At 44.1% G+C, this 23992-nt stretch overlaps 1 protein-coding gene across 3 annotated transcripts in view; it reads left to right on the top strand.

The window, feature by feature from the left end:
• The window catches only part of aff2 (AF4/FMR2 family, member 2), a 176879-nt gene extending 160431 nt beyond the window's left edge, over nucleotides 1-16448 (top strand). For 2 of the 3 annotated variants that reach the window (XM_035409111.1, XM_035409114.1), the window contains exons 12-21: nucleotides 39-154; nucleotides 2427-2673; nucleotides 3450-3586; nucleotides 4167-4230; nucleotides 5287-5423; nucleotides 6163-6234; nucleotides 7886-7979; nucleotides 8347-8396; nucleotides 10113-10333; nucleotides 11515-16448. In XM_035409111.1, the coding sequence (XP_035265002.1) occupies nucleotides 39-154; nucleotides 2427-2673; nucleotides 3450-3586; nucleotides 4167-4230; nucleotides 5287-5423; nucleotides 6163-6234; nucleotides 7886-7979; nucleotides 8347-8396; nucleotides 10113-10333; nucleotides 11515-11636 (1260 nt within the window). In that variant the 3' untranslated portion in view covers nucleotides 11637-16448. The remainder of the gene's footprint in view (nucleotides 1-38; nucleotides 155-2426; nucleotides 2674-3449; nucleotides 3587-4166; nucleotides 4231-5286; nucleotides 5424-6162; nucleotides 6235-7885; nucleotides 7980-8346; nucleotides 8397-10112; nucleotides 10334-11514) is intronic. The other variant, XM_035409112.1, reaches the window with a different exon arrangement.
• The last annotated feature ends 7544 nt before the right edge of the window (nucleotides 16449-23992 follow it).

Here is a 23992-nt window from a genome sequence, read left to right on the forward strand (position 1 = left end):
ACCCCGCCCCCCCCCCCCCCCCCCCTCTCTCCCCATAGTCGGAGAACTGTGACGCCCTCAGCGGCAACAAGAAGCTACGGCTGGAGAAGGACTCGCTGCTCCTCCCCCCCTGCATATCCCCCATCCACAACCACAAGGCCACCAGCACAAAAGAGTGAGTAGGGCTTCCGTCCATCCGTCTGGCACGCTCGGTCCGCCGTCGCTCTCTCTGGCCCCGCGGGCAGCACCGCGAGCCTAAAAGCCTCGTTCTCTCAGCTTCGGGGGGGGGGCAGATGTGAGGGTCTTCCGCGATGGAAGCGGAGCTCCCTCAGTGTATCAAAGGATTGGGGAGGACAGGGTCCCGTGTGGAGGGAGACCGCGCGCAGGTCCTGCCCGCCGGCCTGCGTCGTCCAATCGCATTAAGGGACAATTTGAGACTGACACACGGGCGCGTGCACACCGCGGCTAATTTTAGATTTTCAATTAGGGATGGCGAGGGTCGCCAGGTCTGCCCCCCCCCCGGCCCAAACTCTCCTCCGCACTGCTCTGACACTAATTGCTCTGGATCTCTTAAATGGGATCACCTTTCTGTGAAGCAGGAACTCTGGCTCACACCTGGAGACCCTGTGATTTTGCCTTCTCAGCAGCTTTTTAATATGTGAAGAGATTACCATTTGCTTACCATTTTAGTCAAATTGGAGGATCCCTACACCGTTTAGTAATTACATAAAGCTCTGAGATATTGGTCTTTTTTTGCCTTGAAACAAAATATTGTTGTGTTTTAAATGGGCTGGGATCCATAATCACACACACACACACAGGTATACATTATTCACACACACACACACACACACAAACACACAGGTATACATAATTTTGACATATTTCCTAATGCTTCAGGCACTCTACACCTTTGTAAGCATATTCTGCTCTGTCGTATCCCCCAGAGTTTTTTGTGATGGAGGCAAAAATAACCCGGTTGTGTAAAACAGTAAAAAGTGTTGTAGCAAAGTAATAAATATTTTTTTCCCCTGCGTCCTCAGGGGGGTTTCAAACCCCATATTGATTCAGCGCTCCGATGTACACCGCGCAACTTTTCAACTCCACTTTTTTTTTTTTTTCTCTCCAAGTGTATAAAATGCTTCAATGATAACCCTGGTCCCCGTGTGGGAAAAACACAGTTATTTTGATACCGTTTCGCTGGGAATGGTATCCCGATGAGTTCCCCAGTGAGACAAGCCCTGCTCTGCAGTCCTGGAGTGGATCTTATAGCTACTGTAAATATAACCGCAAGTGGCCCCTGTCACATCAAGCTGTCGTTCCAGTGCTTGGTCAATCAATATTTTCAGCTCGTCGTTGCAGCAGGGTTATTTCTGGTCTGGTTTCTGTGCCGTCCTTCAGGGTCCAGTTAAGGGAAAATAAAACAGAAAAAAAAAATTCTCGGTAGATTTTTTTCTCATCTTTTTTTTTTTTCAGTTGGAGTTTGTCTATGGGGTGTTTGCATCTCAGGCAATACACCAGTGTTCACTGATGCCACATATCCATGCAGACATTAGCATGTATTAGAGAACAAATGGTGGAGGTAGCATTTACAAACACAGGGTTGTTCAAGAATACATGCGTGCAGTAATGTATGGCCCTGTGAAAATTATGTATGGAGTGGTTACAGTGCATGTTATTGAGAGCTGGATATTGCAGCAACCATATAGTTTCAGCTGAAATCTTTGTATTTTTGTCTGTGTCTCTCAGATTGATACCTGATTACTTTGTCTCCAACACAAATACAGCTGGCTCATTTATCTATTTGGCACGTGTGCGTGTGTGTGTTGCGTGTCCACACACGGGTGTCAATACATGTCTGTGGTTGTGTGCCTGCACGTATCCACATGCAAAAATATTATCTGTGCGCAGCAATTTATATTTCCAGACATGGCCAACCTGGTATAGCTGACCAAATGTTTTCTACAGTTTTTATAGCACGCATTTGAATGGTGCAGTCGTACTGTATACATTTCTGAGTATTTTCCCTCCAGGGATGGCATATTGTTGTATAAGCACTATCAGGGTGATTTGGCTTAATTACCCACAAAAGCGATGACTCATGTTCCAGGGGACTATATTCATATTATAATGGTCTAACAAGCAGCATGAATATTAAGTGCCTTCTGACGGCCATTTTCGAGTTTACCGGTTCCTCTGCAGCGCTGCAAGGCCTGTTCACAAAGCATAAAGTAACACTTTCATCATCCAAGCTGCCACTGTAATGGCAGAAGTGGTGTTTGTTCTCCAGACCGGCTGGCTTTTCTGAGAATGCAGAATCCCCTCCAAATGTGTAATGTGTGCTGGTATGGGGCTGCAGCCCAGTAAGTCATTGTTATCTTCTTCTGGTGCCCACCCCGATGGTCCCCCCCCCCCCCCCCCCCCCGTCCCCCCCGTCCCACGCGCAGCTCGTCGAAGAAGCAGCCCAGAAAGAAGGAGGACCGGCTCCTGCCCCCCCTGCTGTCCCCCCTCTCCGACGAGCCCGTCCGCCAGCGCAGGAGCAGCGAGTGCAGCTCCTTCAGCCAGGAGGGCGGCGCCAGCGTGCCCAGCGCCTCCAACACCAGCTGCTCCTTTCCTCCGTCCTCCTCTTCCTCCTCCTCGTCCTCCTCGCACAAGCACCGCAAAGGGGACGGCAAACCCGCCGCACATTCCAAGGCGAGCTAAGCGGAAAGCCTGGTCATTCCGCTGACCAGAAGAAAAAAAACTCACTAAGCTTATAAATTCCGTTTTGATGGCAGTTTTTGGCAGGTTGGAAAGCTAGTTTAGCTGTTTTCATGTTGTGCATAAGGCTTTGTCAACCTAGATTCAAGCGCACCTTTGTAAACCCAAGGAAACATGGTCTTCGTTCTTTTACGCTTTCAATATGTCATGCAGTTATGATGTTAACAGAAAAATACAGATATAGATGTGATATGATATAGATATGTTGTCAAATGTAATGTTTGATTTACTCTTAAGTTATTTCCGAGTGATGATCAATATCAGGCATAATATATATTTAAAAAGTCACAGATTTTATTATTACATGCAGATTTAGCCTATATCCAATGGTTAACAGCATTTTTGTTGTGTGTCTATACTTAGGGAAACGAAATGAGGACTGTGTAATTCAGTGGGTGTAAATATTTCAGGGCTGGACATTTACTTTAGATCATTTCTTTGCTTAAGGCTTTTTTCAACATTTCCTGTGTTTTTCCTTATTTAATCGCGCTTTGGAGGGTGCTCAGGATAGCTTTGAAGGCATGAATATCGGTCCCATGTGTTGAATAACCCCCCACCCCCCCACCCCCCCCCCAATTTAATCTAAGAAACTGAAGAGGCGATGAGCCAGAAATGTATTAGCGGAAAAATATCCTTGACGAAACAAGTGCTTCGTTGTTGGAAAAGCGAAGGACGCTAATTATCATTTTAATTGTCCCCGCATCTCGCAGGAAGAGGATGCCCACGGCAAGCCTTCCAGCAGTTGCCACGGCAACGGTCAGCCCGACCCTGACCTTTGGTCCACCCCGTCGTCCACGTCAATGGACCACTCGGAACCCCGGAGGCCCAAGCTGATGTTCAATGACACGTACGTCTCCGGGAAAATTTTGTGGAAGATTAAACCGGGACAAAGCTCGCCCGCCCACTACACACAAATCATAGACCCGGGTTCGAGCAGGTTCCATTTGGCTATTTTAACCATCCATTATGCATTATTAACAAAAAGCCATCGCTTCCCAGCGAGCAGCGACTGGGTCAATGGTTTCATTTAGTTCTATCCTTTGTATAATCGTATTGTTTCAGTGCGAGGCAAATGACACATTGTTCCCAATAATTTCACTCTGGGAGCTATATTCATTATACTTCTTTTTTTTTAATGCGGTACAGAAGCCAATAGAGAGATGAAATTATGTTTCAAATGGTGCTGCGCTTCATGTGTACATGGCAAATAGTTATCTTCCCTTTCGCACATTTAAAATTCTGGAATAATTTCTTCAACAGATTCAGAAAGTTGCTGTAATTGCCTGGTTGACCTTGGCAGCGAACAAAAAAAAGGCTTCGCAAAAAATAATGTTTGCCCATCACACAGGCAACTTTAAAAATGTATGAATTGAATATTCCGAAGATAAGACTCACTGAACCGTGCGCTTTGCCGACACCCTCCACAGATTACACAATGCAGACTACTATATGCAGGAAGCCAAGAAGTTAAAGCACAAAGCGGATGCACTGGTAAGAACGGTTTTATTTACTTGTTAAGGTGACATTTTTAAGGCGCAAAGGACTGCAGGTTGACTGTTTGTTTTTCCATGTGCCTGGTAGCCTCGTTAAAATGGCAGTTTTAAGACGCAAATAACTGCAGGCTGATCGTTTGTTTTCTCACGAGCTGACGGTGATCAAATTCTCAAATGAACGGAGAAAAAACCCCACAGTGTCTTTCAGCGTGCATTGGATAGATAATACTGCAGCGATAGTATTATAGCAATAAGAATTAATAGCTAATTTTAGTCTAACAATATGCTAACAATGGCCAGGACTGGAGTGGCGGACGGTTCGCACAGAAGCGTTTCCTGCGTGAGTGAGACGATGTGAAAAGAGCTCAAACGGAGGATTCATACATTGTGCCTCCCTTCAGCAAAGAGCTCTTTGCGTGATTTACAAACAGGCTCATATAGGGCTCCAGTAATTATTCCAGCAATTATCTCTCACGCCGTTGTCCTTTATTGAAAGTTACATCTCCGAGGCCATAAATTTGAAAACCTGGATGTAAAGCCGGCCATGAATACAAAGTGGGGGGGGAATTGATTGCCCGTGTTACGCGATTGTAATGGGCGAGGTGTAATGAATCTCTCTCTCGCCGCCCAGGCCTGTGTTTAAGGGTCTCACTTAAGTGAGCGAAGAGCCTCCTTCGCGGTGAGATTCTCTGCGGACGGGAGCGCAGCCTGCAGTCGGGCGTTGATGCGTACGTCCCCCGGCAGTGAGGGTTTGAGAAAAACGCAGCGCGATTTGGTTCTCGTATTAGATTGCATCGGTAGGAGTGAACGAGCTGAGGGGAAAACCCGCGGGAGTCTTTAGGCCCGTGAAGTAATGACACCGAAATAACATTTGTTTGCCATCGCCCCTGAGTTCATTTCCGATGATATCTGTTTGTGGGCTTTTTTTTTTCACGAGCCGTTGTTCTAGGCGGGAATTCTCGCGCATCTCTCTTGCTTTCCTCACGTGTGTAATCCCACTTTTTTTTTGTTTTTGTTTTTTTATTTGTTTTTTTCCCCCGCCTCTGCCTCGCAGCAGGACAAGTTCGGCAAAGCCGTGAACTACGCCGACGGCGCCCTGTCCTTCATCGAGTGCGGGAACGCCATGGAGCGGGACCCGCTGGAAGCCAAGTCGCCGTACACCATGTACTCTGAGACCGTGGAGCTCATCAGGTTAGCGCCTGCCCCTCGCCCCCCCCGCCCCCTGCCCCCCCCCCGCCTCGCCTCCCGCTCTCCCAGCTCCACCCCCCGAACCCCGGGCCTCCGCCCCCGCGAAGCGTCCCGCGATGACCCGCCGCCGAGCGGCTCCGTCCCGCTAGTCGAGCAATTAGCGCCGCTCATTTCATTAGCGTCACCCAAAATTGAAATGGATGGACCCCGCGCAAACACCGCGGCCCCCGAGAGATCGCTGCACCGCTGATTGAAATCTTTTCATCAAAAGCCATTATATACTAATGAGTCAAGAGGCTGGCCATTCCACAGGCCCGCTCTGAGCCTCCAGCACCTTCTGCTGGTGCCACGCATTATTTTATCACTCAGTTCTCCGGCCCCTGGGGGTTAGATTGCAACGCTGCGCTCCGTTACATTTATATTATGTTGTGTAGCATTGTAACATTACACAGCGTTGTAGTGTTACGCATAACGTTGCGTTCTATTACATTACATTACGTTGTGTAGCACCGTAACATCACATAATTTTGCAGTGCTACAGCTTGTAATGTTGCATTCTCTTACGTTGTATTACATTGTGTGGCACTGTAACATTACACAGTGTTGCAGTGGTACACGTTGTGATGTTGCTTTCTATTACATTATATGAAAGTATGTACCACTGTAACATTACATACACGTCACAAGGTCATTCCACAATGACATTTCACACCTGTCTGATGCCGGGTTCTTGTTTTCGCAGGTATGCAATGAGGCTAAAGAACTTCACCAGTCATTCAGCCACAGTGGCGGAGAAGAAGCTAGCCGTCCTATGGTAAGCTGTACGGGTTTTTTAAACGTCTCTTTTGCCGCCATTCTTGACGTACTTCGCACGTGACACGTTTGGTTGTAATTCCTCCACGGCAGGCGGTGAATGTATTGTTATGGCGGGAAGGGGCAAGCGAGCTTATTAGCTGTAGCGGGGTGTGCATGTGTGGGCGCACGGGGCTGGAGCTGAAATCCATTGCTAAGTAAACGCTAAGTCCTCTGACTCGCAAAAACACTGTTTATCTCTGCCCCGCCATCGCACTTCACAATCGGATGTATCTGTAAGGGTGCTTTAAGACGCAGCCAAAGCACTTCATCAGCTTAAAGTGGATCATTATTCTTGTATTTCATTAAGCTATTAGGGGATAACTAATGATTTTCTCTAGGCAGCTGCCGAAACGTATATTCTCATGCCGACGGGGAGAGAGAGCGAACGCGATGCCTGTCAAATATCAGTGGCTTGTTTGTCTCCTGGAAGAATGTTACACTCTCTGCGGACGCCAGAGAATCTAGCCCCAATTCAGGCTAACAGCAGCGTCCTTTCTCCTTAACCTTGAGCAACAACTTACCGCAAATGTTCACGTTTTAACTGACTCGACATTCCTATGGGCTGAACTGCACTTAAGGATCATTGTTCATCGCTGTGGAGTAGACGCTCGCTTGCGAGGTATTCAGTCTTGTAGATGATTATTAGACTAATTGCCCAGCTTAAGTGCACCATGCTCTTAAGGATAATTGCATGTTGTACATCATGATTAAATAATTGTTATGATGCATATCCTAAAGGAATTCCTGTCTGATGCTTATCTGTTTTAGCTTTTCTTCCTCCGCATGTGTGTAATATAATGACACAAAATTCAGAACAAAGTGTTTCTGCTGTCAAATTGACTGAAGGCATAAAGCAAAGGCCTAAGGTGGACAGAGAGGCAAGTGTCGGATGATAAAACCAGGGGCATCATCAGGATTAATAAGGATGAATAGATGATCTGAGAGGTGAATTTGATGCACTCAGAGGCAGAGATTCTCAGTCATACAGTCTGCACACTCACTCCACCCACAGTGCCTGCTGTTCGAGGAGCCGCGTCCCATTTGCACATCTGCTGTCGTGTGTTAGGCTGGAGGAGCTTTTGAGAAGCCTGCCGTATGACTTATTAATATGACAGAGCGGCGGTGATGTCGTGGGGCTCGTGCATATGTCACGGGCAGCTGGCGTGTCACGCTCTCAGTGCCTAAAGGTCGCTCGTCCCGCCGCCGCGCGGCGGTTCCCGTTCTCCGAAAGGGCCCCGCGGAAAACACGGCGTCTGGGACGCGGTGTCGCCCGGGCGCGCGTTCGCCGTTCGTCTTTTTTTCACCGCCCCGGCGCTTTCCCCCCCCCAAAACAACGGGCCTGTCGCTCCGCCCCGCCCCGCCCCGCCCACAAGAGGTCGCGTCCGTCAGCTCGAAACGTCCTCCGTCTGTCAGGTGACGGAGGTCGCGCCAGTCGCAGCCACCGGCGGCGACGCCCGTTGTTCAGGTGCTCGGAGAGCGTGCGGATTTTGGCACGCCCAGCCCAATCCTCGATGCGCCCCCGCGGCGTGTGTCAGTGGAGGACGTCAGTGGCTTTTCACAAATTCATACATCACTGACGTTTGTGTTCGTCATTTCTTTTTTCCCTGCAGCTATCGATGTTTATCACTCCTGTACTTAAGAATGTTTAAACTGAAGAAGGATCACGCTCTGAAGTATTCCCGCTCTCTTATGGAGTATTTCAAGGTAACTGTCATGCTTCCCTCTCTTCAATGTTTTATGTAAAGCAAGCAAGAGGGGGGGGGAACAATAGCCAACAGCTCATATTAGTAAATATTAGTATCTGAGTCTAATTTATTTAATCAGAATTGTGTGTCGTAGAATTGGCTTGTAGAAGTGCGTTTAATCATTAATGATTTCATGCACATTTTAAATGCCAATCATGTTCCAAATTAGTGTACAAATTGAATTTATACACTCTGCATGCAACATTGATAAGGTTTGCGGTTATTTTGCTGTGGCTGTTTACACAGCCTCGGCATCGGAGCTGATGAAAGTTAGAATTTACCCCACTGTGTGCAAATCAGCGCTTTGACAAGCCTGTTTGTTTCAGAATTCAGCAAAAAGTTCCCAAGCACCTTCACCATGGGGATCCAACGGAAAGTGAGTCAAGTTGTTCAAATTCATCATTTATATTCCACAGTTGTGATCTGTACGCCCTACACACTGCCTGTATTAGCATTTTAGTATTGTACTTATTTTGGTCTTTGAAATAGACCATTTGTTACATGATGTTTCAATGCATGTGTATCCAGCATATAGATTTTGGTGCAGCTCTTGTTTTTAGAATAAAAATTGAAGAATTAAATGTGATGGAGAGCACAGGATGGCAGGAGGCTGGTTGCATTGCTCTGTTTTCTGAGGGTGAAACGGTGATCCTTGGGATCAAGTGGGTTGACACATAAGTGATTTCATCCCAAACCAAACCACCCGCTAAACTCTCAGAGTGGAACAACCACAACAGTGACCCCATGACATGCAGTAGAAACGTCCCTGCAACGGACTCTCTCCGACGTGCGCTGGGGCGGACCCTACAGTCAACCCCCCACCCCCCCCCCTCCCCCCACCCTCCCGAGAGCCCCCCGTGTGAGAAACCGCCTCTGGAACCCTGAGCCCCGCTGGTTTTTTGTAGCGTGCGTAGCTGTCAGGTCCCGTTAGCCTTGGGCTCCCCCCGTTCCAGTGGGCGCGGAGCGAACGCCGCGGTTCCGTTAGCTTCTTAATCCACTCGCGCTGCTCGCGCTGAACCGCTTGAGCTGTAATCAATGTTACATTCCTTTTGGGCTCCTTCTCCGGGCCGTTGTTTGTTTTGTTTAGGGGTTTTTTTTTTGGTTTTTTTTTCTATGTGTGTGTGTATGTGTGTGTGTGTGTGTGTGTGTCTCCTCAGCAATCACGAATCATGTGTTATTTTCATTTTCCTCCTTCTGGGGGATTGTTTATTTGAGTAAAAAAAATAAAATAAAAAAAAAAAAACCCCAAACTGCCCAAAGAACGAGCGCCACAGTTGACAGGGAACATAATTTAACTTCACGGGGCGAGCGACTTTTCAATTTATCGCCGAATTACAGGACCCGCAGCCTGATTGTTTGGGCTTTCCCGCTAAAAAGACTGATGAATATGTCCTCTGATTGATGGCTGGAACCGGCTGACAGAAAATCAAGGCGTAATTGTTTGGCAAGAAAAGGCGCTCTGGTTGGACGCTCGGGCGGCTCGAATCAGCGTTAGCGATTAGCGCTTAGGCTTGATGAAAGGGCGTCATTGGCTAAACGCACGGCCGTAACGCAACTGGCTTCCCGGGTTAGAGCCGCGCGGAGTGAATCCATGAACTGTGTGGATTTCTCTAACGGAATCACGCCCTCCCCCCCGGGGCCCAGGGCGGTGGCACTGGCGGCGCCGAGCGCTGAGTTTAAACGCAGCGGTCACATGACGCTCGCGTGGCGGCTTCAGTCACCCCTCGGAGCCGCCCCCTTGTATCTCTCGCACCTGCAGCTTTCTACCTGTCGCTTCAGTCTCTGCAGTTCACTTTATAACTTTCAATTTGACTAAACCAGGCCAATCAAAAGCATATATATATATATATATATATGCTTTTGATTATGCAATTGCATATTTGCTTATGCAATTGATACATACATATATATGTATATATCTACATATATATATATATATATATATATACATATATATGTATATATATATATATTGATACATATATATATGTATGTATCAATTGCCACATAAAGTTTTATAAATATATATAGGAAGGAATAGCGTTTTGGTACCAAACCCTCTGACCACCCCCTCCCTGCTGTCCCGTTCCAGGAGCGCCGGCACCCCGTCCCCCATGTCCCTGAGCCCGTCGCCCGTCAGCTCGGCCAGCAGCGGGGGCGGAGCCCCGGGCTCCTCCTCCTCCTCCAGCGGCAGCGTGGCCATCCCCCAGCGCATCCACCACATGGCCGCCAGCCACGTCAACATCACCAACAACATCCTGCGCAGCTACGAGCACTGGGACACCGCCGACAAGCTGGCCCGCGAGAGCCAAGGTGCGCTGGGTTAGGGTGGGAGGAGGACTTGTGTGACCGTGGCCATCAGTGCTGTCACTGGTGTTTGTTGTTATGGTCATTTTTGCTGTTGATGTTGATGATATAGATGTTTTTTTTTTAAATTATTAGTAGTACTAATTATGTTGTCTTGTTAATGTTAATAATAATAATAATTATTATTATTATTATTGTTGTTGTTATTATTATTATTATTTATTTACTATGAAATAATGTATAAAAGCATAATAGTGTACTCAGATATCCTGAGCATTCCATGCAAATCACAGTAAACCATTCCATGTGATAATCAAGTGAGAAAGCACTTTCTCACACCGGTGGGAAATTTACTTCTCACCTGTCCTCGGAGATTATTTTTGCCGAACTTGAAATTAAAAATGACGAATGCAGTAATTTTTCATGATAAATAATGCAGCCCTCCTACGTGTTTTTTTTTTTTTAATGGCGATTGAGGACATTCATGTCCTTCATGACGCTGAAGAGGACTGAGGCTGAAGCAGTCGTTAAATGCAGTCGCGGTGTTTTTGTCACTTCCTGTGGTTTTTGCGATTCTGTTATTGAGCAGCGCTGACTCCTCGGTGGCCCGTCTCACTTTATCGTCTGGTTTGAGTAACATGAATAAGTCAGGAGGAGCAGAATTTAGCAGGCCTGTAAAAACCACACTGGCCGGTCCGGTGATTAAACAGGGATATGTTCCCTCTCTGTCTTCCTTCGCCCGGCGAACGGGAGTAACTGAGCCCTCAGACGCTCCCCACAGCCGTAGTACTGACCGCATCGATCCGTCGGCAGGAGACAGCGAGACGCAATCCAAATTGCAAAGCAGGCCCGTGGGTTTCTCTGTCACTTCCTGTCCTTCCTTTGCAAGGAAAGCAGATTAAAATGGCTTCTCGCTGTCCGTGCCATTATCCAATCGGCCGTTAGATGCTATTATTCAATGCTCCTCTCTGTTCCATGAACTCTCTAATAATAACTCTGGTCAATATACACAGGCACACACGCCCACTCACACACACACACACACACACAGGAGGTCAGTTTTTTTTTTGTCTTTTCTCCATGGATGGCGTGATAAACCGTTCAGTTCGTGGTCAGTGGTATTTTGTATCTCCGTCACCCTCTCTGTTCACTCCGTCCCTCTCTCCTTCCTCCTCCGCTCCCTGTAGAGTTCTTTCAAGACCTGGACTCTGTGATGGACCCGTTGACCCAGCAGAGAAGCATGACGGAACTGGTGCGCTACGTGCGGCAGGGCCTGCACTGGCTGCGGATAGAGGCCCACTTGTTATAGTGCCGCGGCAACCGCCGCCGCAGCAACCATCGCCACGCTTCGTTTCCCCACGTCTCCATCACTACCTCTACCAGCCAGCAAATCCATCTCCACCCGCCCCCCTGAGGGACGTCTCCTCTCCGCCCGCCAAGGCCAAGGCCAGCATTCACCGCACACGCTCAGACACACGGACGCGCACGCCTGGGTTTTTTTTTTTCTGTTTGCCTTCGCTCCTGAAAATGTCGAATTTCCCCACCCCCCCCTGGGTTTGAAGGAATGTTGAGATTCCCTGGAACAAGCCACAGAATTTTTTAATTTTTTTTTATTTTTTTATTTTTTGGCTCCACAGATATTTTGTGATGGTCCGCAGAAAGGAAGCCTTCAGGATTGTGCATGAACTTTGAGTGGCACGCTGAGAGAGAGGGTTGATGGCAAATTAGATTCTCTTCTGTTTTTAATTTTGTTTTTTGTTTTTGGGAGGGGGGAGGTGTGTGTTATACTCATCACAGTACATCTCAGACAGCTGCAGCTGTGCTTTCAAAATGAATTATAACGAGAGACATGAAGCACATACACTTCTATATTCCATATTTCCAATTGTAATTCGTTTGTGAAAGAACTGGTTGGTTGTCTACAAACATCTTGAAGAGAACATCTTCATAGCACTTTTATAGCCGACAAATTTGAGACGTCATTCTGAGATTCGCAGGATCTGATATTTTAAGCATGCAAAATTTTTTGTAGATGCTAATGTTCCAGTGGAGTTCAGCTTCCCTGGACCATCCATTCATAAAAGCAGCAGTAGGCAGGGCAGTCAGTAAGGCGAACCTGCAAAACAACTGAACTTGTCAAGAACAACGCTTTATTGCAATTGATTCTACAGATAAAACAAAGCTCTTACAACCAAGCATGATTCTCTGTTTTACACATTCCATTTTTGTTTGCCTCTACGAAAGACCCACTGCCTTGTTGTGAACTAAAGTCGCACCAAAAGTAAATTAAATTAATAGTGTTTTTTTTTTGTTTTTTTTTACATTATTATTTCATCGTTTTGGTGTCTTCTGTACAGGCTACAGCCTGAGGCGGAATACATTATGTGTCTCTAAGAGAAAAGCATCTTTTTAATATACAGAACACAAAGCCCTTCATCTGAGAATGTGTTTGGACAGATATTTCCAAAGTAATCATGATTAGCAAAAAAAAACCTGTAACATGACAGAGTCTTGTGTAAGATTCAGTCTTATACATACCTACAATATTACTTTTATAATATTAACTTTTGGTTTTTTTTTTTGCATGCAGGCGCACATAAGTATCTCGACTGGGAATCCGTGATTACACAAACAAATTGCCTAAATATATAGTCTCTGTGCGGAGATGTCATTTGTCAAAATCTGTTAGCTTAACTTGCCATTCGGAGCTGTCATAATAAGATGTGCACACTTCTGTGAGGAAGCTCTTCTGGGTCTCGCAGATGAGGATGTGCTGCCTTCTTTTGTTTTCGGGTGTGTGCGTCGGTTAAATGGCGTGCATGTGATACAGAGAAGTTTCCGGAAAGGCTGTTCCCCAGAACCTGGGTATCGGAGCTCACCAGTCACTCCCTTCATACTGAACAACCGGCTAGTTTCTCTTGTCCGATTCTAAGCTGAATGTGAGAGAGAGACAGAGAAGATGTAAGAAAAAATGTGCTCTCCACCAATTTTTTTACAAAAGTGCCTCCTAACCCAGTGGAAAATTATTAGAGTCTATATTTAAGAACGAGAATCAATCTAAGTGATTTTTTCCATACCATATTGGTATATTAGATTCTTTCATAAAGCCACAGTTATTTATTTATATACTTTTTACTGATGATGGTGATACCAGTTTTGGCTTTAAAAGAATACAAATGTGTAACTTATTTATTTCAAATTTCTAATTGATTTAGTATTGTGGTGACGCTAGAAAAAAAAATACAAAAACAAACAAATAATGAACACAGACTACACTAAAGTAAATAATTATACCGAATTAATGACTTGCTCGTACTAGACATTAAATCTTGTTTCTGTTGATGCAGAGTGTTTTACATGATGTACGTAGCCACACAATCAGTGTTAATTATACTCAAACGAAATTTATTGTGCAATAGCCATAGAATACCACTCCAAGGACTATTAGCAATATTTAGGTAAACATGAATGGTTGTACATCATATATTCCAGAAATTTCCAGAACTGATTCTCTGAACAACAACACAAAATGCATTGTATAGCAAATGAATAGCCTGCCAAGCCCTTTCAGATTTAGCTGTTGGCTATGGCAACTCAGCTCTTTGATTTTTCACCTTTTGTTTATCTCATAATCATCAGTGAGTACAGAAACTATGAAAAAAAAAAAAAGATAAAGAGATAAGATGTGTGTATTTGTTTTATGCAAATCACGGCAAAATTCTCTCTCCTCGTCCAAAGTTACCAACTGTCGTCCCCATTTCAGGGAGCGGTCTGTAAATTTCCGAGTGGCTTTTTCACAGCTGTTCCCGCGCTCGTCAGAGGCGAGCCGTTCTGTCGGAGAAATCTGCGCCCCTCTGGCAGTCAGTCAATACCAAATAGCGCTGGCGCCCCGTTCCCCATCCATCCCATAGTATAAACAAGCAGCTATATTTTCGGGCCTTGGCACAGAGGATGCCTGTTTAACGCCCCTGCTTTCTGTTATGGGGAAGAAGGGCCGATTGGAAATGGATGATTTCCACTGAGATCGCGAAATCGATTTTCTTATTAGAAAACCCTCCCCGTAGCCCCCACCCCCAAAACAAAATATTAAGAAAATTGAATGAGGCGCCATCTGTTACCAGTCAAAATGAAACAGCTGCTAAAATGAAAACTTATTCATAGCTTAACCTGCTCCATGCTTAGCATTTTTAAATTTCACAGGGTGACATTTGAAGGTCATGACAGTGTTGATATTAATAGTTCATCATTAAAGGGATTTTTTTTTTATTGGATCATCTTTTTAGCAAGAATATTGCCGCTACAGATGTAGTTAACGCAATAATTGATATATTTGAAATGAATGGTAATATTTGTGAAAGTTAATACCTGTTTGTTTAATGTTGTTTTTAGGTTTGCGCAATTAATTTAATATTTTCATTAACTACAGGCCCCAAGTGAGTCACTTGTAGGTATATGCAGTATTCTAATAAATTAATATGAAAAGTTGAAGCCACACTAAAGTCTTATGCTTTCGCAGTGGTATTTTTTACTGGAGTCATCAATTATGTTTACAAAGCAGGAGATAATGACTATCCTCTCTTTATCTCTATACTCCTGTGCTGAAACAAGCAAAGCTCTGTGCCATTGCCCCCCCCCCCCCCCCCCCTTCCAAAAACCAGTCTGAATAAGGGAAAAGTGTTAGAGAATTGCATGCTGGGACATATGCTATGGGAAGACAGGGCTCCTTGGTCTGAGCACGCTCAGTGAAATCCCTTCAATGTGTGTGTTCCCTTGCATTCCTTCACCAGACTATCAGCATAACGGCGTTGTACTTTATAATGGCATTACCCAGCATTTTTCATGTGTTTGTCTTATATTGTAATTTATTTATTTCTTAAGAGATGAAAAGGCTGCTTTTTTTTCCTTTTCTTTTTGGAATGTACCAACACAGAGCCTGAGAAAATCTGTCCATCTGTTCTGTGGTTGTTTTTTTATGTTGTTGCTTTTTTTTTTTCGACTGTCGTTTCCATCGTTTCACTTCGTGAAAATCAGTATCGCGGAAAAACAATCTCCAATTTCACACGCCCAGCCGGAGGCATTCTCTTAGCTCTGCAAATTAAACACTGTAAATAGCACCTCATTAACATAAATTAATTTGCCATGTTGGTCAATTAAAGGTCTAATAATTCGATGCTGATTAATATTTACTGAGAACCGTGGTGGATGTAAATGATCTACGTGAACTGGACTAGGCTTTCAAAACACACAGACATAACAAATGCCAAATAGGTCTTTAACCGTTAATTATGGACACACAGTCGTTGGACATTAACGACATGCTGGATTATTAAAGTAATTAACAATTTGTTTGTGAATAAAGTGTCATGTCTTTGACTGCTAATTTTCATCTCAGTCACTCTGTGGTACTGTGAATACTGTTCATATTGACCTGTACTTCATCAAAGTGACTGATATGCAAAGATTAGTCAAGATGTTATATTTGATACTCTAAAGTTTCTTCTTCCCCATACAAAAAAAATTCCACATAGCCCTGTAACTGACCAAATTGACTTTAGGTGAATACGTGTAGAGCATCTATCTAAGGATGATCTCGCTGTCCAAATGTGTATATGTGTACAGTACAATTAAGTGCTTCATGGTTTGTGTCCTTTTGTGTTAAGGATTGTGCCACATAAGTATGTGTTTTGGACTTGGAAACGACTGTGTCGGAAATCCATTTGCCTTGCAGGTAATGCAGATCTGTGACTTCTCAAATCCCTCAGCTTTAGTATCCTGTATCCTATCCAGTTCAGTGTATTGCCTCTGCTTTCCTTCATTTCACTCTGATTTGGAGTGCATTATATTTGTACTATCCAATTCTTTTTTTTATAAAAGAGATAAAGTAATAATATAGGTAAAGTACTTTCCGATATAACCACAAAAAGGCAAAAAAAAGGCATTTACTTAACATGGCTGTTTTCCGTAATGATCATCAAGAGCTACTTAATTGAGCAGAACAAACCAACTTTATTTAAATTGTATGTTTAAATGAATCGTTTAAAAGAATTTAACATGACAGTTGGCAAATTTGACAGAAAATCAACACTATCCCCCAAAGACAAATAAATTCACTTTTACAAACCCAGTGACTCAAAAACATCAGAATAAATGTTGAATTAAAACTGGTCCACAGCCTCCTTTTACGGTAATTATGGAACAAAATCCCATTTAGGCAGTTTCATTCCAGGTAGACCAACTTTCACAATTAAAACTTAATTGACATTTTGATCTCCGATAATCTTAGCAAAAGAGTGCGTAATGAATTTCGATGTTTTTGCAATGATCAAAAAGCAAATTACCCGAGACACGATGAGCAGTCCTGAAATCCATGGAAAAGCCAATAAAGCGTTCTGTACCTTGAGGCTCAAGCTTTAAATAAACGCTTAAATGCTACCTAATCCCTGCAGGATGTTACATGTATATGAGACACCAGGGAAGGACAGGGTACCATTCAGAGTAAATAGCCTTTTCGTTCTTGCCAAGGTTTGGTTGGAAGCTGAAAAAGGATGTTGTATAAAAGTGAACCGCGATGACAGAGAGAGGGTCTTTGGTCGGGCATGCTATCTCTGTAAAGTTTTTTGATTGATTTGTTTTGTACAGAGCAGGGTAACTGTTATGCTATCGATTCATTAATGTATAGTTGTAAGAGTTCCTTTTTATTGCGTTATGTACAAAGAAAATGTTCCTGCCTGGTTTGCTTTGTATTTCAAAATGTGTTGCACAAGTTCTGCAGATTTTTTTATTTTATTTTTGCCTATTGTATGTTTATTTTATAAGAAAACTGTCATATGTAATGAACAAAAATTTAAAATGTAGTTATGTTTTTAAATGTTTAATGTCTCAGTAAAAATGAAATAAATTGTATGAACCATGGTAATTCCTTCTCAACAAGATGGCCCAATTATATTACTGGTTTTATAAAAATGAACACAAAAGGAAGAAAAAATCTATTACACATTTTGTCAATGTTTAATTTCAAATTTTAGTCCACATAAACTGTTTATCCTGCACACGTAAACAAAAATAAGGGTATTTAGAAGTTACACGGTTGCAACCCTCTTTGGAAAGTTTTAAAAAATGAAATGACAGTAAGTAAAGATCAAAGAGTAGGATTTCTGCTGAATTACACCTGTGTGTGATGCATATATTGTTTACCTTGGCAATATCTGATTTCAGTTCTCTGGGACATGCTTATTATAAATCATTTACAAATTCCCGCTCCCTCCATTATGCCACAAAACAATTCCCAGCACACCACGACACTCCACATCCCCACTGTTTCCACTGTGGCTTGATTGTTTGTTTTGTATTATTAGGGGTCTGAGCACCGCAGGTGTTGGAACCCTATTGTTTTTGTCAGGACTCTCTTTCTTTTTTTCCTTCCCTTCGCCCTCAAATAACTTTTTCCTGGTACGCGCCAGGCTTCTGAACCTCGGTAGGCCTCCGTGGGTGGCTGAAATCTTAGCGTACGCTGAGGATTGGCCACTCGGTGGCGCTGTAGCGTCCATGTCAAAAGCTTGGCTTATATGAGCCCTGTTTGACAAATAATACAAAATGCTGTGTGTACAGTTGGTCCCTTTCCTCATGACGAACAAATTTTCTTCAAGGACCCACAGCTTCCAACATACTGGATTTGCCACCATTTTGAATTTACACAGCATTTAGTGTGCTGAATCTATGGACATTTCTCTCTGCAGGCATTCATTCTTGTGGTTTTGTCAAAGAATGGCCTTGTGACAAACCAATGAACATAATCAGCAGAGCCCTAAACAGTTCCTGTAGTGGTGATTGAGAATTCATACATAGAGAGCTCATATTATATGAAAAATGTACTTGTAAATTATATTATAATAAAAATATTACATGATTGGCCATTGTGCACACGTATGTGCGATCCAGGACTGCCATCTTAGAGTCGCCACAATTTGAAACCGTATTTAAAACAACTAAAATACCGTGCCGTCTATTGAGTTTGAGCAGCTTGCACAAGAGTCTGGATAGAGCATCTTTGGACCAAGCTCCTTGAATGTTCTGTACCGAAAGTCCCACAAAAGTATGTGCCTGGGGGAGCAGTGAACAGCTCCTCTCAAAAGTTTACCAAAATCTCTGCATCACAGAGGGCTCAAGTTCATGTAGTTGTTAATCTCTTTAATAGGAACACATCCAGGGTGTAAGGAGAGCCAGGACCAAGGGAATTGCTGCTCGCTGCTGTACTCCTTTTCCTTTTTTTTATTCAAATCCAAAAAAAAAGAAAACCGTCTCAATTGACTGTGCCATCGACAGAGGAAAATGAATCGCGCACCCTCGCCACAGTTTAAATTGCTCGTATGCTGATTCTAGGTCTTTCCGCCAAGGTGAGTTTTTCATTTGTCTTCCTCGCCGCACATCCAGGGACTCGTTTCACGTGTGTACCCCCCCACCGGGACTCCGGGAGACTTCCTGTGACTACATTCGGCAACGCTCCGGGGGGAGTACTCTGCAATTTGTTCGGCAGAACCCTCGCGGTCTTTGACGTGGACTGTAATGAACACTTTCCGCGATCATTACTGTCACCGCGGGAGGCCACGTGATGTGCAGTTCACCCACACACACACACACACACACACACACACACGCTGTACATCTGCATATTCTCCCATCCGAGCCACCACAACGCTTACCGTACGTCATGTTAACCCCCGCCAGCCCTCAGCAATGAGCAGTGCATTCCCATGGTGGGATCATAGAGGAGAGAGATTGCCTGAAGATGTGATCTGCCAGTGCCAGCAGCATCCCGCCGACCTTCCGTCGCACCTTCCTTAAAAACATTTGATGATGGGCCGCTGGGTGACTCACTCGATAACACCGATGCTTGTGGTGCATGAACGAGCACCACGGTCTCGGAGTCGAATCGGACCCGTGCCGACTGTGGCTCATCCCCCTACAAGGGCGGTGCACGATTGCCTTTCCATCATCAGAGTGATGTATGCGAGGGATTCAGTTGGTGGGGATTGCAGTATTCATTGTTTGTTGTCCAGGCACCCGCGGTTTGCTCTCTGTAAATGTGTATGATTGGGTCTCCTCCACCACTGGTCTACGTATGCCCAGCTTGTGGTGGCTAGCAGCTGGCTGCCACCACGTGTTTTGGAGGAGAACCGCAAGTTGTCTTCACTCTCTCAAACTGGCAGCAGGGGGCGTATATGAGCACGCTTGTACATTTGGTCATGGAATTGAATTGCTCTGCTGGTTTTCTGAATGCTGCATTTACAAGCGAAATGGCTTTTTATTTATTAATCGCATGATCAGTCCACAGGGTTCATCGCGCTGGCTAATTTATGGAATCCTTGATGTAGCCTTACACTGCAGGGTCATTTGGAAAGGTTTATAGCACCAGACAGACATCCTTTCTCGAAATAGGAGTTTCACTCTGGTAAATAATTTCCAAAATGATGTGTCAACTGCTCTTTTATTTACAGATTCTGATAGTTTCATTTACTCTTGGCATTTATCCAGCTCACTGACAGTAAAGATTTATTGATTTAATTGCCTAGGGTAACCATGCAATAAAATCATCTCAAAGATACAGTTTCATGGCATTGCACACCATCGAGGTAATTTTTCATCTGCTACGGCTGTATTTCTACGGGTTGCAGGTGCAAATTTTGTTTAAGTTGAAGAATCTCATTAACAAGGTGACTTGAATTGCTTGCTCTGTAATATTAGCTAAATGAGTTATATTGCCATGATAATGCTCAGGAGATCTGTGCGGAAAGATTTGCATATGTGTGTGGAAAATATACTGACTGTCCACGTTTGGTAATGTATGTTATATCTCAAATCCAAACAATTCATTTATTGTTATCAAATGTTTAAAGTTGACACTTACGTACAATAGAAAAAAAATCAACACCACGTCAACAATCCTATAGCAAATCATTCGAGTTTAAGTGTAGTACATACCAATCCTAAGCATTGTATGACCAATGTGAGAGGACAGCTGGATGTATTGTAATGAGACAAGCAGCCCTCCTATAGGGAATATGCTGTATAGCCTTGAAATTGATGGAAGTGTCGCACATGATGCAGTGGATACATGGATAGTGGGGTCAGACAAATCATTACGAATTATTATTATTATTAGTAGTAGTAGTAGTAGTATATCTTGTTTAATCTTATTAATATTTTTTATTATTTTCATTTGTGCGATAGCTGCCCATGTGCATTTAAAACTGAGGTTAAGACTAAAGTTAAACATTTACAGTACAGTGAATGATTCCTGATTTAAGCCACATCCTAAAGAAAATAGCACAATGCATTTCCTTGACTCTTAAGTGGCTGCTTGTTCGGTTACTCAAGACGGAGCTGTGCAGACGGCCGGAGAAAAAAAAGACCTGATATTAGATTCTCATTTTGCGCGCAGCTCTGGGTCACATAATTAACACTTCCTCGGATTCCGCTCGGCTGAAGCTATTATTGCAGGTGCAGAAACAGGCACTCTGTTGTCGCATGCCGTGCACCTGTAGCAGAACAGGAGAGGAGTTTTAATGTGGCGCTCTCTGTAACGTAATGCGGAAATTCACTTTGGATTTCAGCAGAAAGTTTAGCAGGCCGTTTGCTTGGTAACGAGTTCAGGCTTAATTCGGTATCGCTCAGATATTGTACAAAGGCCGTGCTTCCCGCAAAGACTGCACTCAGCTTTCTAGCCCTCACGGAAAACTAACCCATGTTGCACCCATGGTGGATATGGACAGCTTGCTCACATTAACTGCTATCTAATTAAATGCTTCATTTTTATACAGTATTCTGGTTTAATAATGGTGTGCTGTCAATCAGAATAGCTCCAATACTTCGTAGACTTCCTCCTCGGTTAAGGGCTTAATAGAAGGTTTTTTTCAGTCTTCATGATCTCAAAGCATTGAATATATTTGCATCATCACCATCACCACCACCACCACCATTAGTGTGTGTTAGCATTCCCTAAATGTTAACATAGTCATGAGTGCGGTATTTAATCAACAATTGTTCTTAACGTTTCTTGAACAAGTGAGTTAAGCAAACTGTGTATGAGAAAACTAGCATTTGCATTGACAACGCTGCAAGGAAATGCTGAGAGTGAAACAGAATGCTGGCTGTGGTCTTGCTGACCTGTCACTTTAACACTGTGCGTGGGAAGATGATGTGCTGCTATGATCTCTGCCGTTCTCACGTCATTAAACAGAAGGACGCGGGTCCTGAAAGATGCTCTCGGCTTCGTCAGCCCGGCTAAATCATGCTTCATTTCTGCCACCTTGCCAGCGGGACTATGTAAGGACGTGGGAGGAGCCTCCGTGAGACAGCGATGTGGCTTTAACCCTTTAAGGGTTGCGTGATCAGAATGTTCTCGACTGAACATTCTAAAGCTGATGTAACAATCAATTCTGGCAATTGAGCGCAATAGAGTTCTAGAACACTGACTTAGAATTTTGAATACATAAAAGAAACATTCAAAAAAACCTGCTGTAAAAAGGGTTTAATAATGTACCTGCGTATATCAGGGTCAGCAGACACAGTGGCACAGTGCAGGAGTATCCTCTGTGCACCAATGCCGGCCACACTCCATGTCTGTCCGTCCTCCCCCAAACCTCTCTGATTCATGGTGTCACTTTGTGACTGTGCACGACCCGGTTCAGACAGGAAGTGAGTCATTGTGGCCAGGGGCCAGACACAACAGTCCCTGGAGGGCCAGCTCCCGTGCAAAGGCGAGGAAGCCTGGACGTGCTTCTTCCTGCACTTTAACACCAGCAACAAGCAGAGAAGTGTGGGGGAGGACAGAGAAAGTGTGGATACTTCCTCGTTCTGGCCCCAAGCTCCTGCCTGTGTGTATAAACACACACACACACACACACACACATGCACACACACACACACATCTTTATCCCCTACATGTGCTTCCTGGAATATCACAACACTTATCTTCCCACTGGTTTTAAGTTTTACAGTTAACAGACTCCCACTCATAACAAAGCAAAGATTATTAATCGAAAAAAACACAGTTAATCAATTAACTGTGACAATAAGTGAAAGTCTTGCAAAGGCAGACCAGAAGCCATCATTTCTACATTTTAAAATGTTCCCTGCTTTTCCCCACTCTCACAACATTAAGCCATCTCTCCCTCTGTATCTGTTTTTTTTTCTCCCTTGATCTTCACCTTTGCTAAGTTCTCGTTTTGGGTTGACACAATAAAGAGTGTTTGCAAGAGTAATTCAGTGGTTGTTTATGAGTATCTTTCACCAAGTCTGATTCCAAAATGGAATCTCTTTGCAATGTTCCAGATCAGTGAAGTATTGACATTTTTCTTCAATGGCATTAAAAACAAATCAGGGCTAATAAGAATAAAATAGATTCATCGGACTCATTTTGCATGTGCTAATGTAAGCAATGTAGCAGCGGGAGTGGGTTTAAATGGCTATATCCAATACAATTATTGCAGCCTGTTTTATTTCCCGACATTTCATTACTTCATCTTCCATTTAATCTCTGAGGCATCATTTCATTGTGGAACAGGTCCGTTTTTTGTTTTGTTTTTTTGTTTTTCTCCAAATTGTTTTTATTTTTTATTATTATGTTTTTTTGGTCTGTTTTGGGCTGAAATGAATCCTGATGGATTGCATGCTAAAATGGCAGTCAGTCTCAGTGTCATTGAGCCCTCCCGCCATCCATCCATCTCTGAATCTTCAGCGTGTTGGGGGATAAATTCCACTCGGGCAATGCGGCCTCTTCACACATTCTACACACGCCTTCTGGGTTTAGCTGCACTTGACAGTCCGTCATGGTCCCGAAAGTGGGAAATATTTAACAGCATTTCAAAAAAAAAACTCACAGGATCCCATTCCAGTCCCTGTAATAACATAGCCTAATATTAGCAGTTAATGATAATTAGCATCTAATACTGGCGCATTACCATAAATTAACATAGTAAGTGTCCTTTTTTTGCTAATGTAATTAAGTTACAGTATGCTCACTGAAGATTGGATGTGTGGAGGAGAAATGACTGCACACATGCATTAAGTCCATGATGGGCACATAATTTTTTGTGTGTTTTTAAATGCAATGTCTACTTGTGCACATTTCGACTTTATATTAAGCAACAGCATGATCTTTATATATTATTCAGTTTTTTTTTATTTTAGCATGTTTGTCTTACAAAAGGCCACACTGCAAAGAAACAGCCCTGTCTAGGGACTGCCTTAGTGAACGTTTTCTTTTAAAAATTTCGTTTCTCTAATTTTTTGTTCCTCCTTAAACCGTCCCGCGTGGTCCCACCACAGACTCGGGTGTTGCGCGGCTGCAGTTTGGGGGGGGGGGGGGCGGCTGTCCACGGGAGCCCGGCTGGGAGCCCGTTTCTCTCCGAGCCGGCGACAGCGCGTTTTGTCAGGATTTAAGGCGCGGCGGCCGCAGATCAATACGCCGGGACCCCGCCGCGCTTCGGCGTGCCCCTCCGCCGGCACCTCATCGCTCCCCGCGCCCGACAAAGAGCAGCTTTCCCTCTCCGTCCCCCACAAATTGCGCGCGGCCTCATTTGACAACGTTTGTTGCGCTTCCCAAGGTTACAATAAGAATTTATTTTCTCTCATTCCCCCCCTACCCCTGCCCCCCCCCTCCCCCCC

The sequence above is a fragment of the Anguilla anguilla genome, chromosome 3 (assembly GCF_013347855.1).
Source record: "Anguilla anguilla isolate fAngAng1 chromosome 3, fAngAng1.pri, whole genome shotgun sequence".
In the NCBI taxonomy this organism is placed as follows: Eukaryota; Metazoa; Chordata; class Actinopteri; order Anguilliformes; family Anguillidae; genus Anguilla; species Anguilla anguilla.